The 14,205-nt window shown below is 40.4% G+C and overlaps 1 protein-coding gene across 2 annotated transcripts in view; it reads right to left on the reverse strand.

The window, feature by feature from the left end:
• The window catches only part of STAT6 (signal transducer and activator of transcription 6), a 2,965,055-nt gene that overhangs the window by 1,446,490 nt on the left and 1,504,360 nt on the right, over positions 1–14,205 (reverse strand). For both annotated transcript variants that reach the window (XM_044083659.1, XM_044083658.1), the window contains exon 7: positions 477–556. In XM_044083659.1, coding sequence (XP_043939594.1) covers positions 477–556 — 80 coding nt within the window. The remainder of the gene's footprint in view (positions 1–476; positions 557–14,205) is intronic.

Below are 14,205 nucleotides of genomic sequence, written 5' to 3' on the forward strand. Positions count from 1 at the left end.
GCAACCAAATGAGTGCAACTAAGAAAATTATTTTTTGAGCTGGGATACATGATCTGAATTGCCCAGACATAGTAAAGCCTTGTTAAGTTTAATTCTGGTGGCCCACAAAAAAGTAACTGCTAGAAAATGGTAATCAGAGTCTAAACCAACCATACTTTAAGTAGTGATAATTATAACAGAGAAAAAAGAACAGGAAGTGGGATCTTTAGAAAAAGGTAGGGAGGAAATTGTGGGAATGATGCATGCGGAAAAATGTTTTGGAAGAGGAATGAGGTTTAGCAGAGGTCAGGAAATGAACAATTCATGCAATGCTGGATTGACTATACTGTACATAATATTATGTGTGATGTATAATGTTTGATAATGTGAACTTGTTAATATGGTTTGATTACTTACATACATATAAATATAGGTTTGCTTTTGTCACAAGTGATAATTCAAAAAAGATATTAAAAAGAAAAACAGGCAGCACTTACCTCTTGCAGAGCTTTTTCAGGAATGGATTCTTGTTCCAGTTTATTCAGGAAAGTGTCATTTGGATGTCCAGATTGAAGAACTGTAAATGTTAACGTTAACAACAAGAAAAGCTTTTATTTTACACCGCTACTTCTCAGCCTACTTACATATAAATGCATTGTCACACTAGGGTTCATTAACTGGTCATACTTTCTTGATAATATTCATTTTGTGTACAATTTTGTGTGTTATATGTTACATTTCTGGTTGTGGTAAAATTAATTTCTGAGCATTCTTCAGTGAGACAACCATCGCTGTCTATCATCCAGAATCTATGTAAAGTATTTGCTGACTTCATACTTGATCAGTCTTTTCCTGGTAGTCAGTTCAAGAAGAAAAACATCTCCCAAATGATTTAAGTGTCAGCAGTACCTCACATGAGCTGGTGATGTGGCTCCTAATAGACTCACTTCCTGTCTCAGGGACATTCCCTAAAGAAAATCAGGGACAAGGGCTCCATATCAAAGGCACATCATAAAAATTGGGTATTCTTGGTCAGAAAGCATATGTAATAATAGCATACATGTTAAAATTAATGTGCTAAAAACAAAAAGGCTGTTAATAAAATGTCTGAAAATATTTATGCATTAAATCGTTATCATATTACAACAAAAGTGTATTATTTACATTTGACTGCCAAATAGTCTGTAGCAAAATCATGGGTGTCCCTGAAAATAGGCAGATGAGAAACATCAGAGCAGATGGTGATACGTAATTTCTACCAGCTGTGGTTACAACTTCCTTCCTATTTTATTATATCCCAGAGGAGAAATGTATGTCCTACACTCAAACCTCATAATGTTTACCCCCTCCAATATTTCAAAAATATATGCAGCTCTCAAAATATTGTCTTTTATACAGTACACACATTGTTTTCAACTGTTGCTGTATAAAATCATACAAAGGCTGATTTTAGAGGATTGCTCTTCTCATCGAGCGAGTTGTATCTGGGTCTGTGCTGTAAACATTAATTTGAACAGCTCATGCTGCATTCTGAAATTAAACAATGAAACAATGTATATGCTGAGAAAAAATATATGAGTACCCTGTGTTTGCCTAGTTGTATTCTTAAAACCCAATACTGTGGCAATAAGTAACAGCTATATAAATAGATAAGCATTCATTTCTTTACAGTTCTTGCTGATAAGCCACTGAATATTATACTCAACCTTGGCACACAGCAGTTGATTAAGCATCAGTCAACATGGGTGTTCTACAAACCCCCTCTATAGGAGGAATGATCCTGTTTGACTGTTTAAGCCTTGCCCTTCCCCGTCTGTGTAAATTAGCCCAATTCATTCTAGGTTCAGGATAAATCTAAGTCACTGAGGTCACTTAGTACTGCCTCAGCCATGTGTACACAAGACTGAGCAGTATCTAACTGGGATCTGTAATGAAACTAGAGTTTGGCTTTTCCCGGTTAGGGGTCGCCACAGCAGAACTCCGGTCCGCTAAATGATTGGCAGTAGATTTTTATGGTGCCGAGCTGCCAGCCTGACACCCAACCTTCAGCAAAGGCACACCCATTCACGCATGTCTTTCGGAGGCCACTCGACCGCGGGGAGGACATGCAGACTCCACACAGAAGGCACTCCAGCCGAAACTAGAGATGTACTGATTTGATTGGTATTTGTATTCAGCCGAATAGTAGCTCAAAACCAAATATTTGTATTTGGTAAAATAACCAAATAGTTCAAATATGAATAGTACGAGACTGAACATCTCTAATTTTTAAGTTTGCAAAAGCATTACTTGAAAGCGTCCTTATTTATTTGGCCTTTATCCCCACATTATATTTGGCTTTTTCCAGATTTCTTGATCTAAGAGGTTGAGAGGTATGTTTCCAGAATTATTATGGAAGCGGTTGAGTGGTAAGGTCAAGAGAGGTACCCAAACCTCATTGCTGCTGCCAGGTATCACTATCACTCTTCTCTCTCTCACTGTCTCTCACACACACACACACACACACACACACACACACACACAGCAGCTATTCAGAGTAGCTAGTCTCCACGACGGAAATCATGTTTTCCATATTTGACCACAAGTATGTACATCTCCACCCTCCACCCTTACAAGAGGTAACTGGGCTCTATCCCTTCATTCCTCTATCACCCTGCACAGCTCATCCAGTGATGGGGTCACTAACTGAACCCAGTCACTTAAACCACAGTGTGGGCTTCATTCCTATATGCCACAGAGCCAGACAACTCCAAACAAATAATTTGCTTTTATAGGTTTGATACAAGAACATGTTATACATGTTGTCATTAGACAGAATATAAGACATCCTCTCTACAGTTCCCCTTCTTCTGCACAAAGAGTCTCCTTTGGATGCCCTATGTCTCCTGGCAAGAACAATGATGATAGTATCCCATAGTACATATCATATTAAAGTGCTATGGTGGATTCTCAATGTTCAGTAATTCCAAGATTTAGACCCATTAAATACTGTAATCAAGATTTATGCATTGTACAGGACAAATCTGAAATGGTGGATGTTCTCAACAGATATCTTAATAAAGAAAGCCTTAAATAAGGATTGAAATGGAAGCCTCTTGCAGGGAATGTAAAATACATGCACCACATGATAAAAGTGCATTGGTCCAAGAATTAAATCTTCATGACAATGTTCTACAGATCTCTCCAAGAGTACAGCCTATCTGTTTCTTCATTTAAGCAGAAAACATGGAAATTGAATGCTACATCATCAAATGGGAGGAAATTGCTTATATACCCTCTGCAGAGAGGGCAACAGATTATGTAACTGGGAGTAGCTTTCAAGACAGTGCCTGCATCTCTGTTGTACTTCCAGCATGTAAGCACTGAAACATTACCTGTCAAACAATGTCAACTGGTGGCATCAAGCAAATTGTGAAAGAACAAAGTCTCTTGAAGAATGTTTCAGTAGTGCACATAAAACTCCTGGGTACATTGTTTCAACTGTTTTAGACCCTCGATTCAAATTACAGTGCTTTGAAACAGAGATTGAAACTGCTGAAGCAAAACACTTCACTCGACAGGCTGTGGAGGCAATGACACCAGTGCAAACTGTGCAGGCAGCAGGTTCTAATAGCAATGTGAATGAAGAAAAAACAACACAGGCTGCAAAAAAAAAAAAAAATGGCAGATGGATTTTGGTCATACTGGGACTGTTTTCATGATTCATCTAATGCCAAGCAGTGTAGTCTTGAGCCATTTGAACAGCAGTTTGCAAATTATGTCAATGAGGACTGTATCAGATGAAGTGAAAACCCAGTTTCATGATGGCAATCTAATTGTGACAGGCTTCCTTTGCTGTCTGCAGCTGTGAGAATTTATCTTAGTGCCCCACCAACAAGCGTGGCAAGTGAGAGACTGTTCAGCACAGCAAACAATGTCTGTGGTGCCAAGGAAGCTAACCTCCAGCACAGCCGTACTGAACAGTTGGTGTTCCTGAAGTGGAACATGAAAGTGTAGTCCTGACTAAAGAGAAATTGAGTAGTTGTATTAGCATTTAGCATTAATAGTTAGAGTAATGAATAAAGTTCAGTAAATTACAAACTTTTAAGAACTGCCTAACAGCTAAATAGTAGAATGCATCTAGTTATTCGGATGATTTTTATTTTTTTTCAGTGAACTTGTCATTTTCTTGGATTTATCGAGTAATACATAGTTTACTAATGCAGTTCACTAAGTTTGGTTTAGTTAGGTATTTGTATTCGGACACTTGGCAGAGCCAAATATTCATATCATCCGAATCAGTACGTCTCTAAATGAAACATCAGAGGTATTCAGAAAGAGTTAACCCTTAACAAAGTACTGTTTAATGACACTGGGTGTTTTTAAATCTTGTCTGGTTTGGTGGAATGGGAATAATATGGCTTGCAAAATAAATGTCTTTACACTTGTGTACAACAGCTTTTATTTCAGATGCACGCCTCACATTCTGTGAAGCTAAGAAAGATTTAAAAACAGCCAATTGCAGTAAGCAGCACTTTGCTAAACATTAACCTGTTTCTCAATCCCCTCCAAAGTCTGACTTAATCGAGACACAGAATATTGTAACTGAAATATCTAAATCTTACAAAGAAACTTCAGAAGTCAAAGTATGAAACTGCATACAACAGAAAGCATATTTGTTTAGGACTGCATCCACTATGTGAGCTGTGCTCCCACATCCCTAATATCTAAGTATAATACTTCTGAGGTCATAAATAATTTTGAAAGACATATTTTACCACAAGTCAACCACCTTTGGAGATGGCAGTAAAGAGCTTGTAAATAACCAGCTGAGAGCTGATATACTAATGTATTTGCAGTGGAAGACTTTGAACAAAGGTTTACTGCTGGCTGAGATCCACCTCATGGCTGAGAACCCATAAGTCAAGATGGATGGAGAGAAATAACAAGGGACCTATCATTATGGTAAGTATATAAACTTTTGTTAAAGTTCAGATCTTGTCCTGTTTAATCTGCTCATAGGCATTAACCAAGCAATTAGTCAGCCCCTACTACTTATTGTCATGGCTGGAGTTAGAAAAGCAATTAATAGGTGGTGGAAATCCTTGCAACCCACTTGCAGCTAATTTTGCTATAGTATTATACATCAGCTTTACTTAGCAGAAGCTCATGAAGCTGAAAGGAATGGAAGTGTTATGAGGTTTGTGTAAGTTTGTTCCCTATACTGTTCTGTTCATAACCATATTCTGGAAAGATTTAAAACAGGAAAGTAAACAAGGGTGAAGGCTGATAATAAATGATGGGTGGTTGCTACAACTACTTTACCTTGTGCTCAGTCTACATCACCTGTTCCATCTTTATGCTCCTCTCTTTTCACTCCATTTTCTCTATTGCCTATCCCCTTTTTTCACTGTATCTTGCCCTGATTAATATAGATTGATGGGGATATGACACTAATTGCCATTGTTTTTGCTGCTGGTATTTTAGTAGTAGTACCATAAATATTCTTGCTAATACGTTGACTTGCTTTTATAGTTATTTCTGCAATCACTTATTTTATTTATTAATATTTGTTGACTCAGTAGAGCACTGATCCAACGGGACAATTCAGTCTCAGTCTGGGGATACATAAAAATTCTAGTCAGACCAAATATAACACATAGCAGTCAATGGATGTGTAATGTTACCACTGTTTGACAGAATATACATTTTTAAGCAATTGCAGTTTACACACAATAGTCATTTTATACATGTAGCATTGCGAGAAAGAATATGCATTTTAAAACAATTGCAATTACAATATAATATGCATAGAATTTATGTTGAGAAGGGAAGTTCCTGGATGTCCTTATGATATTCCATTGTTAAGGAAGTATTTACATTTTGCTTGTTTGAATAAAAACTTGAGTTCTGAGAAATCTAGGAAAAGGTGTAACAGATTTTATATGTGGAGGAATGCAAGACTGGAGAAAGCATGCTCAGAAGAGGGTAGCTTTGAATGAGGAGGTTCTGAAGGCTGGATGCATGTGTTTGAATGGGTACAGCAGTGGCAAAGAAAATGCAGTATATAATGGGTAATCCCCTTATTACTGAGGCAGGGGAAGGGATGTGTGATGTATTCATTGTTCTAAAGCAATTGCTACCACTTATTCTTCTTGAGTGCAGTACTATTTAATAACTGTGCAACAGCTGCTTGGTCTTCTCTTAACACTTTCACATGGCACTAAAGGGTGGATGCAATGTCCAACCCCAATGCTTTTGTCGGGACCACTATAATAAAGGATATGTTCTCATAAAGGAGACCTCTCAGAAAACTGGTTTAAGATTCAGTCTTGCTGTTACAAAGGATGGACTTCCTCAAATCAGGCATGAAAGGCATGAACTTAATAGTATGATAAAGCTGGGTGAGCTAACCCATCCGTGGTAACATACTCATCCTGTTTCTACCTCTTCTCTTTGAAGCTGGCTTAGAGGCTTACTTTCAGCTCTTGTCCTGTGTTTGTTGCATACAGAGATTTGGGAAGGAAATGCACCACAGAGAATTGTGGAATGAGGAGGGAATTAAGTATCTTGAGAAAGTTTAATGTGTCTGACAGCCTTAGTCCTTGAGTTACCAGGGATGGACCTGTTCATCCAGAGCTATCAATATGGTAAGTACAAAACGTTTTTCTACACAACCTGTCAGCTGGCATGGATCATGCAGAGGTAGTGCTGATGACAGCTGGCAGTAAACCAAGAGGCATGCAGAGTAAAAGCCACAATGAATGAGCTGCTATATTCACAAACAGTCTGCAATTCCAGAAATGGGAATTGTGCTATTTTGCTAGTATATGACAAGTATGGACTGTGATTCAGTCTTATAGGTTCATAAGTGTGTACTAGGCTAATGGTCGTAGAGCCTTTACAAGCCTAGCCCATAGGATTACCCTGGCATCGTTCCACCCAACCTTAGTTCCCAGTGCCTCTGTCAAGTAGAGCCACTGGAAGGATCCCCAGGGTGAATTTTCTATTTCCCATCCACTCATCGAGATTTCTCTTGAAGATGGCCAGTGAGGTGCTCTGTTTGACATGTATGGGAAGTCTAATCCATAACATGGGCAGTCTCCGGGTTGTGAACCTGTACCTCCAGCATGTTCTGTGGATTGTGGCAATGAGGCTGAGGTCTCTGAAGTGTGTGGTGCGGAGGGATTGGGATTTCTTTAGATGTAGCATTTCTAACAGAGCTGGGTCAGACATGGCTTTGTAAGTCAAACAGAGATCAGCTCTAAGTAGGCGATATGAGACAGAGAATAGTTGGAGTTTTTTGAGTCAGTCCATATGGGACAAGTGTTTAAGGCCTATCATCCTCTTTGTGAGGTACGTTTGCAGCCTCTCCAGTTGTTGCAGTTGTCTAGTGAGGTACATGCCAAATAGGGCATTGTACTCAATGATTTGCCTAATGAGGGAAGAGTAAAGGGAGACAATGACCTCTTTCTTCCTGGATGCTAAACCCTTAGTAATGAGATGTGCCACACAGAAAGACTTTCTGACCACAGTGGCAGTGCTGTCAACCTGTGTTCCCAGATCTCCTCTAACGCCTTCTGTGTTCAGTGGATTACCATCGATGTGGTAATTCATGGGAACTGTGTTTTTCCCAAAGGGGATGACGACATTTTTTGGCATTGAGCTTAAGGCCATGGTTCTGACACCAGTCGTTGGTCTCAGTGAGGCCTTTCTGTAGGATGTCAACATAACTTTGGGAGTTAATAATGGCTCCCAACTTGCAATCATCTAAGAACTTTGTCAGCCAGAGTCTCTTCATGTTGGCCTGGACTTCAGAGAAGTAGATAACAAACAGGAGAGGACCCATGATTGTCTTGTCGTGGAGTTGGATCACACACTAGCAACCCATTGAACACAAGTGTCACAGACATGGATTGGGCACTGTATGCATATTTTATTTATTTTATTTTATTTTACATTTGTTGACCGGGCTAGTCTGGCTGGATACATGTCCATTTTCAGCAGAGGCCCGAGGAGAAAAGCTCCACTAAATACTAAGTACATTACAAAATATTACAAATGTTTATAAGTAACAAATTAGAAAATCATAAAACATAAAAAATAAAGTTGTTGTATGTTGTCTTCATTTTCTCTTCTCCTGTAACCAAAAAGAAATGGCACAACCCACACAACTCAAACTAGTAACCCACAAAATACGAGGGAATGCCTAGTCACCTCAGTGTTTGAAGTTTTACGATATGAATAGTGTAATCACATTAATCAAACTTCTGAGAAACGTTTAAAAAATTCTCTTCTCCTATCCATTACTGTTTATCATCACTATTGCTTGTCCCCGTCCATATGACTGAGAGCAGCAGTTTCATCAAGAAGGCTATGCTTTTCTTAAAACATATGTTCTCCCTCCTGAAACATTTTGTCTCTCTAGTATTTCAGGTTAGGTCCAGAATTATGGATTGCATTCATCTTGTACCAGTACTATTAGTCATAGCTTCATTTTTGTGATGGACTGTTGCCAGTTTTGGTACAGTAAGAGCACCTTGCTCTTATCTTGGCAGTATTACCTGCTGCCTGTCATTTCTGTATTGGAATTCATACAGCAGCTGTGCTGACTTGTTTGCAGCAAAAACCTGTCAATGTGCAGGAAGGACAGCGGTCTGACATGTGAACCTTTGGTAATAGCTGGTGTCTACAGTGTTCATAGCACTGAGCAACCTAATAGTCATATGACTCTTGGCAATGATACAATGTTATGGGCAGTGTTATTTTTCTTTCCTTTTGTGAGAACTGGAAGCAGTCTGTCACCTGTCATGCATACAAATGACTAATTCCAGTATTACTGAGATAAAAAGAACAAACCAAAACTTAGATGATACTATTGTACACATAATACATATATTCAAGTAACTGATTCAGCAACAGTGTAATGAGAAGGAATATGCCAAAACAGAGATAAAAAATACAACACAGCTTACAGATCCCTCCCCCACACACAAAGACATGCAAAGACGTGCTTGCGAGTGTACATACACACACAATACAAAGTGTGTGTGTCTGTATGTCTGGGTGTCTCTCTCTCTCTCTCGCTGTATCTGGGATTGTAATTGTCATGCTAATATGGGTTAGTGTGTGAAGGGCAGTAAAAAGGGTAAGTGGGCATGGGTGACACTTCTGGAGATGTTAGTCTTGTATGTGTTTTACTACTGTACATATTCATATCCAGTGCTGTAAGCAGTAGTCATTGGCAAACAGGCACACATAACACTATATATATATATATATATATATATATATATATATATATATATATATATATATATATATATGGTTCTACCTCAGTTAGACGACACGCCGGAACATCGACACGGAAATCGCGAGCCCCAGAAGATCGACAGTTCAGAAGATGAAAGCACCGACGCCGAGGATGCCGACATGGGAAAAGGCTGTGTAAGTATGCGGTAGTGACGGACGTTAGGGTGCGAGTAAGGTAAGTGTGGATATTGATGGTCTGTGGGGATAGGGGTGGGTTAAGTGAGTTAGGGTTAGGGAGCGGGTCAGGTAAGTGTGCGGTAGTGATTGTGTTTGGGTTAGGGGCGGGATAAGTGAGTTAGGGTTAGGGAGCGGGTCAGGTAAGTGTGCGGTAGTGATTGTGTTTGGGTTAGGGGGATAAGTGAGTTAGGGTTAGGGAGCGGGTCAGGTAAGTGTGCGGTAGTGACGGACCTTAGGGTTAGGGTTTTAGGTAGTTGTGTATGTGAGGTTTAGTGTGGGTTTGTAGGGATTTTGGTGTGCTTGTGTTGTGTATGTGGTTTTTGGACGGGGAATGTGTTTTGTTTGTTGATTGTTGTGATTGTGGTGTGTGCAGTGTATGAGGTTTCGTGTTTGTGTACCGTCGGTTATTTCGTTGTCGGGCATGTGGGGTTTCGTGTTTTGTACTGTCGGTTATGTGGTTTCGGTGATTGCGTTGTCGGTGTTTTGGAGTTTCGTTTATGTCAGGTAGAACCATATATATATATATATATATATATATATATATATATATATATATATATATATATATATATGTGTGTGTGTGTGTGTGTGTGTGTGTGTGTGTATCTATATATATGTATATCTATATATTATATATTTATTCCCAATGCCTTTAATAACTATTTTACTGAAGCCATTCAAACCCTAGCTAATACATTGCCACCTCCCCATTAAACATCATGAATAGTCCAGTTCCAACCTTTCATATACAACCTGTACCTACATTCCTCAGTTGCAACCTCCTTCAAAAACTCAAACCATGCACCCCTTCTGCTGTCTGTCTTCCAGCTGAATACCTACAAATCGCAGCTAAAGCCAATGCCTATCCCATCTCCATCCTTATAAATAGAACAATTTTGGAAAGCACAATCCCTTCCATATGGAAAGTCTCCCATATCATCCCAATACATAAAGGTGGGGCATCTACTGAGCTTTCCAACTTTCGTCCAGTCGCCTTACTCTCTCCAATAGCTAAAATAATGGAAAAATGCATCCACAGACAGCTGCTTGACCACCTTCTCCAAAATAATTTACCTGCCAACATGGCTTTAGACCTTTCCATAGCACAACAACTGCCCTGCTATCCTTTTCTGCCTGTATAAACAAAAATCGTAACAATAACTCTCTTTCCTCAGCAATATTTATTGACCTTTCTAAAGCCTTTGATATGGTTAACCATCACATGCTTATCGATGTACTAAAAGCCCAATCACTGGACCCACAAGCAGTATGCTGGTTTAAATCTTATTTACAAAACAGACAACAAGCAGTGCTTTGGGATAAAAATCTTTCTACACTCCTCTCTGTGAACATAGGAGTTCCACAAGGCTCTATTTTAGGCCCACTTCTCTTTTCACTGTTTATTAATTATCTACATGCAAAAATTCCTCAAGCCACCTGCATACAATATGCAGATGACTCTATTTTAATAGGTTCGGCCAAGTCCATTACCTCACTTCCGACCCTCACCCAGACAGTATTTAACACTGTTTGCTCCTACTCAAAAGTCATCAGAACTTCACTTCACAGTAACCTCTAACAATAGAACTAATATATCCCCTGACACTACAACTCGACTCCTGGGAAGAACAATTGACAACAACCTCAGCTATGATGACCATATTAATACTACTATAAAGTCTGTCAACAAAAAACTAGGCACCCTTTATAGAATCAAACCCTTCCTTACCCCTATAGCCAGAACCACTATTGCCCAGACCCACCTGATCTCTACCCTGTTCCATGATTCTGCTATATATATATATATATATATATATATATATATATATATATATATATATATATACCAATCTCTCTAAAAACAACCTTTCCAAACTGTCAACCAGTTACAATAACATAGCCCGATTTGCCACTGGCACCCCCTTTAGAACTCACCACTGTCACAACCTAAAACAATTGGGATGGTTAAAATTGCAGAACCAACTACTTTGTCAACAACTTCTTATCACTCAAAAGATCCTTTACCACCCTAATAATACCCCTATCCTCACTAACCTGATTACCCCCTATAAAAATCTTGCAACACTACGCTCAGCTAATAAGCTTCTAGTTTCCACTATTAAATCCAACAACAAAGCTGGGGACTCACTTTTCACCAACACAGTGGGAAAAACCTGGAACCAGCTTCCTAGTGAACTTTATACCCTTGCTTCCACACTGCTTTTTAAAAAACATATTAAAGAATATCTTAAAACTCACTGGCTCTGTCCCTGCTCTAACCCTGACACAACACCAAACATACTTGTCATAGGTGACTCCATAGTCAGACACACTGACGTCCCGCTCACCAGACTGAGTAAGGAGAAGGTCACAGTAAGCTGCCTGTCGGGCGCTAGAATCCGCCACATAACACAAGCACTCAGGTCTCTCAACAGCAGGTACAAGTACGACTCAGTCATTGTCCACGCTGGTGTCAACGACCTGAGACGTACCTCCTTGGACTACATGAAAAGAGACATTGAGGAGCTCTCTGATTATGTAGCCCAGGCAGGTATGACCCTGACCTTGAGCAGTATCCTACCTTCACCTAGAATGATGCCACAATACAGTGATAAGATGATCAGCTTTAATAATTGGCTTAAATTCTGTTGTCATTCAAAGGGGATCCAATGTCTGTCTGCCTGGGATGACATGCTGGACAAGCCACGCTGCTTCATGAGGGACGGCTTGCACCTGTCACCCTAGGCTTCCGGATATTGGCAAAGGCTCTTGCCACCCCATAGTGCCTTTTTAGGCAAGGCTCAAATTCTAAACCTACCACCCTAGAACACAAAAAAGTAAAAAAACTAAGGGTAATGCTGCTCAATGCCAGAAGTCTCAATCTCAAGATGCATGCACTCGAGGCCCTTCTCAGTATGGAGAACATCGATGTCTGTGCTGTGACAGAAACCTGGTTCAAGGCTCCTGAGAGCACCCCAGCACTAGCAGGTTTCACCTCATATCATGCGTTCCGGCCCCAAAATCCGGACAACACCAAGAAAGGAGGGGGGGTGTCCATATTCATAAAGGACACCCACACCTCAAGGTTGGTGGCAACACACGATGCATCTGAGACCATCCAGGTGCAATTAACCATAGGCAAGACTGCTCTGCAATTTGTAGTATGTTACAGGCCACCCTCTCAAACTCAGGAACCTCACATGGCCTTCCTGAAAACAATGGAGGGGATAAATGTATCTCCAAACACCATCATACTAGGTGACTTCAACTACCCTAATATAGACTGGGAACACTACTCAAGCCCAAACACTCTAGCCCAAAAGTTCCTGGAGTTCATAAACTCTAATGCCATGGAACAACTAGTCACCATCCCCACAAGAGGAGAAAACATACTTGATCTCATCATCACGAACATGGGATCAAAATGTTCAACACCGGAAGTATACCCCTCACTGGTGAGATCAGATCATAAACTAATCTCGCTGGAGGTCCTCATCCCGCCCCCACCTGAAATAAAAAAGACCACAGTGAAAAACTTCTCAAAAGCCGACTTCACACTTCTAAAAACGAATGTGGTCTCCTTTAAGGCCCCTGAGCCAGTGGTAAACATTACTCAAACCGCTGAATCACTTACAAATGCCTTCTACCAGCACCTACAGGACTACATGGATCAGGCAATCCCAAACAAAACTAAGACTCTTTGTACCAAAGGCAAGCATCCAGTCTGGTGGACCCCAGCCATAAACAAGCTCTACAACAAAGGAGGAAGCTACTACAAGATAGAGCAAAATCCTTGAAAGGTAAGACACCTTTGATCATTATAAGTAAAAACTAAGAGCTCTCATAAAATCATCCAAGGCAAATTTTGAGAGAAAAATCGCCAAGGACTCAAAAGACAATCATAAGGCCTTCTTTAGCTATGTTAGAAACCTAGGAGGAAACTCCCAGATATGCTCAGAATTAGTTCAAAATGATGTGAAGATTACTGAACCTACACACATTGCCAACATACTGGCTGACAGGTTCAGTGCAAACTTCTCCCCAAAGGAGAGATATCTATACCAGAGGATTGTAGCCCCCAAACATCTCCAACACCCAGGTGAGAACTGCTCTCTCCAAAGCAAAAACACAGCATCCATGGGACGGATGGTGTCCCCGGCTGTGTGCTCCACGAACTCAATGAGGAATTAAACCCGCAGTTAGGACAGCTGTTTAATCTTAGCCTCACCTCAGGATACGCACCCAAGGAGTGGCGACGGCGACTGTGGTCCCACTTCACAAGGCGGTGCCTCCACCGACCCTGGTATTACCGTCCCATTAGCTTGACAAGCCTTATCTGCAAAGCCATGGAGAGGATCATAATGGATCTCATAAATAAAGACATAGGGAACTTGCAGACTTTGGATCCAACCCAGTTTGGCTTTGTCAAAGGCAGATCATGCCTTTTAAACTTGGTTGACTTTTTCGAGACAGTCACCAAGGCCATTGATGAGGAAAGGCAGTCCATACAGCCTACCTTGACCTGGCAAAGGCCTTCGACACAATACCCCACTCAGGTATCATCGAAAAACTCATCAGCTTGAATGTAAACCCATACATCACAAGATGGGTTGCAAACTGGCTAAGTGACAGAACCCACAGGGTCAGAGTTGCTGGAGCCATGTCAGACTCAAAGCCTGTCACAAGTGGTGTCCCACAGGGATCAGTCCTGGGTCCACTCTTGTTCGGCATCTACTTTTCTGAAGTACAAGCAAACAC

Source organism: Protopterus annectens, chromosome 9.part0 (assembly GCF_019279795.1).
Source record: "Protopterus annectens isolate FY-2018-M chromosome 9.part0, PAN1.0, whole genome shotgun sequence".
NCBI lineage: Eukaryota > Metazoa > Chordata > Ceratodontiformes > Protopteridae > Protopterus > Protopterus annectens.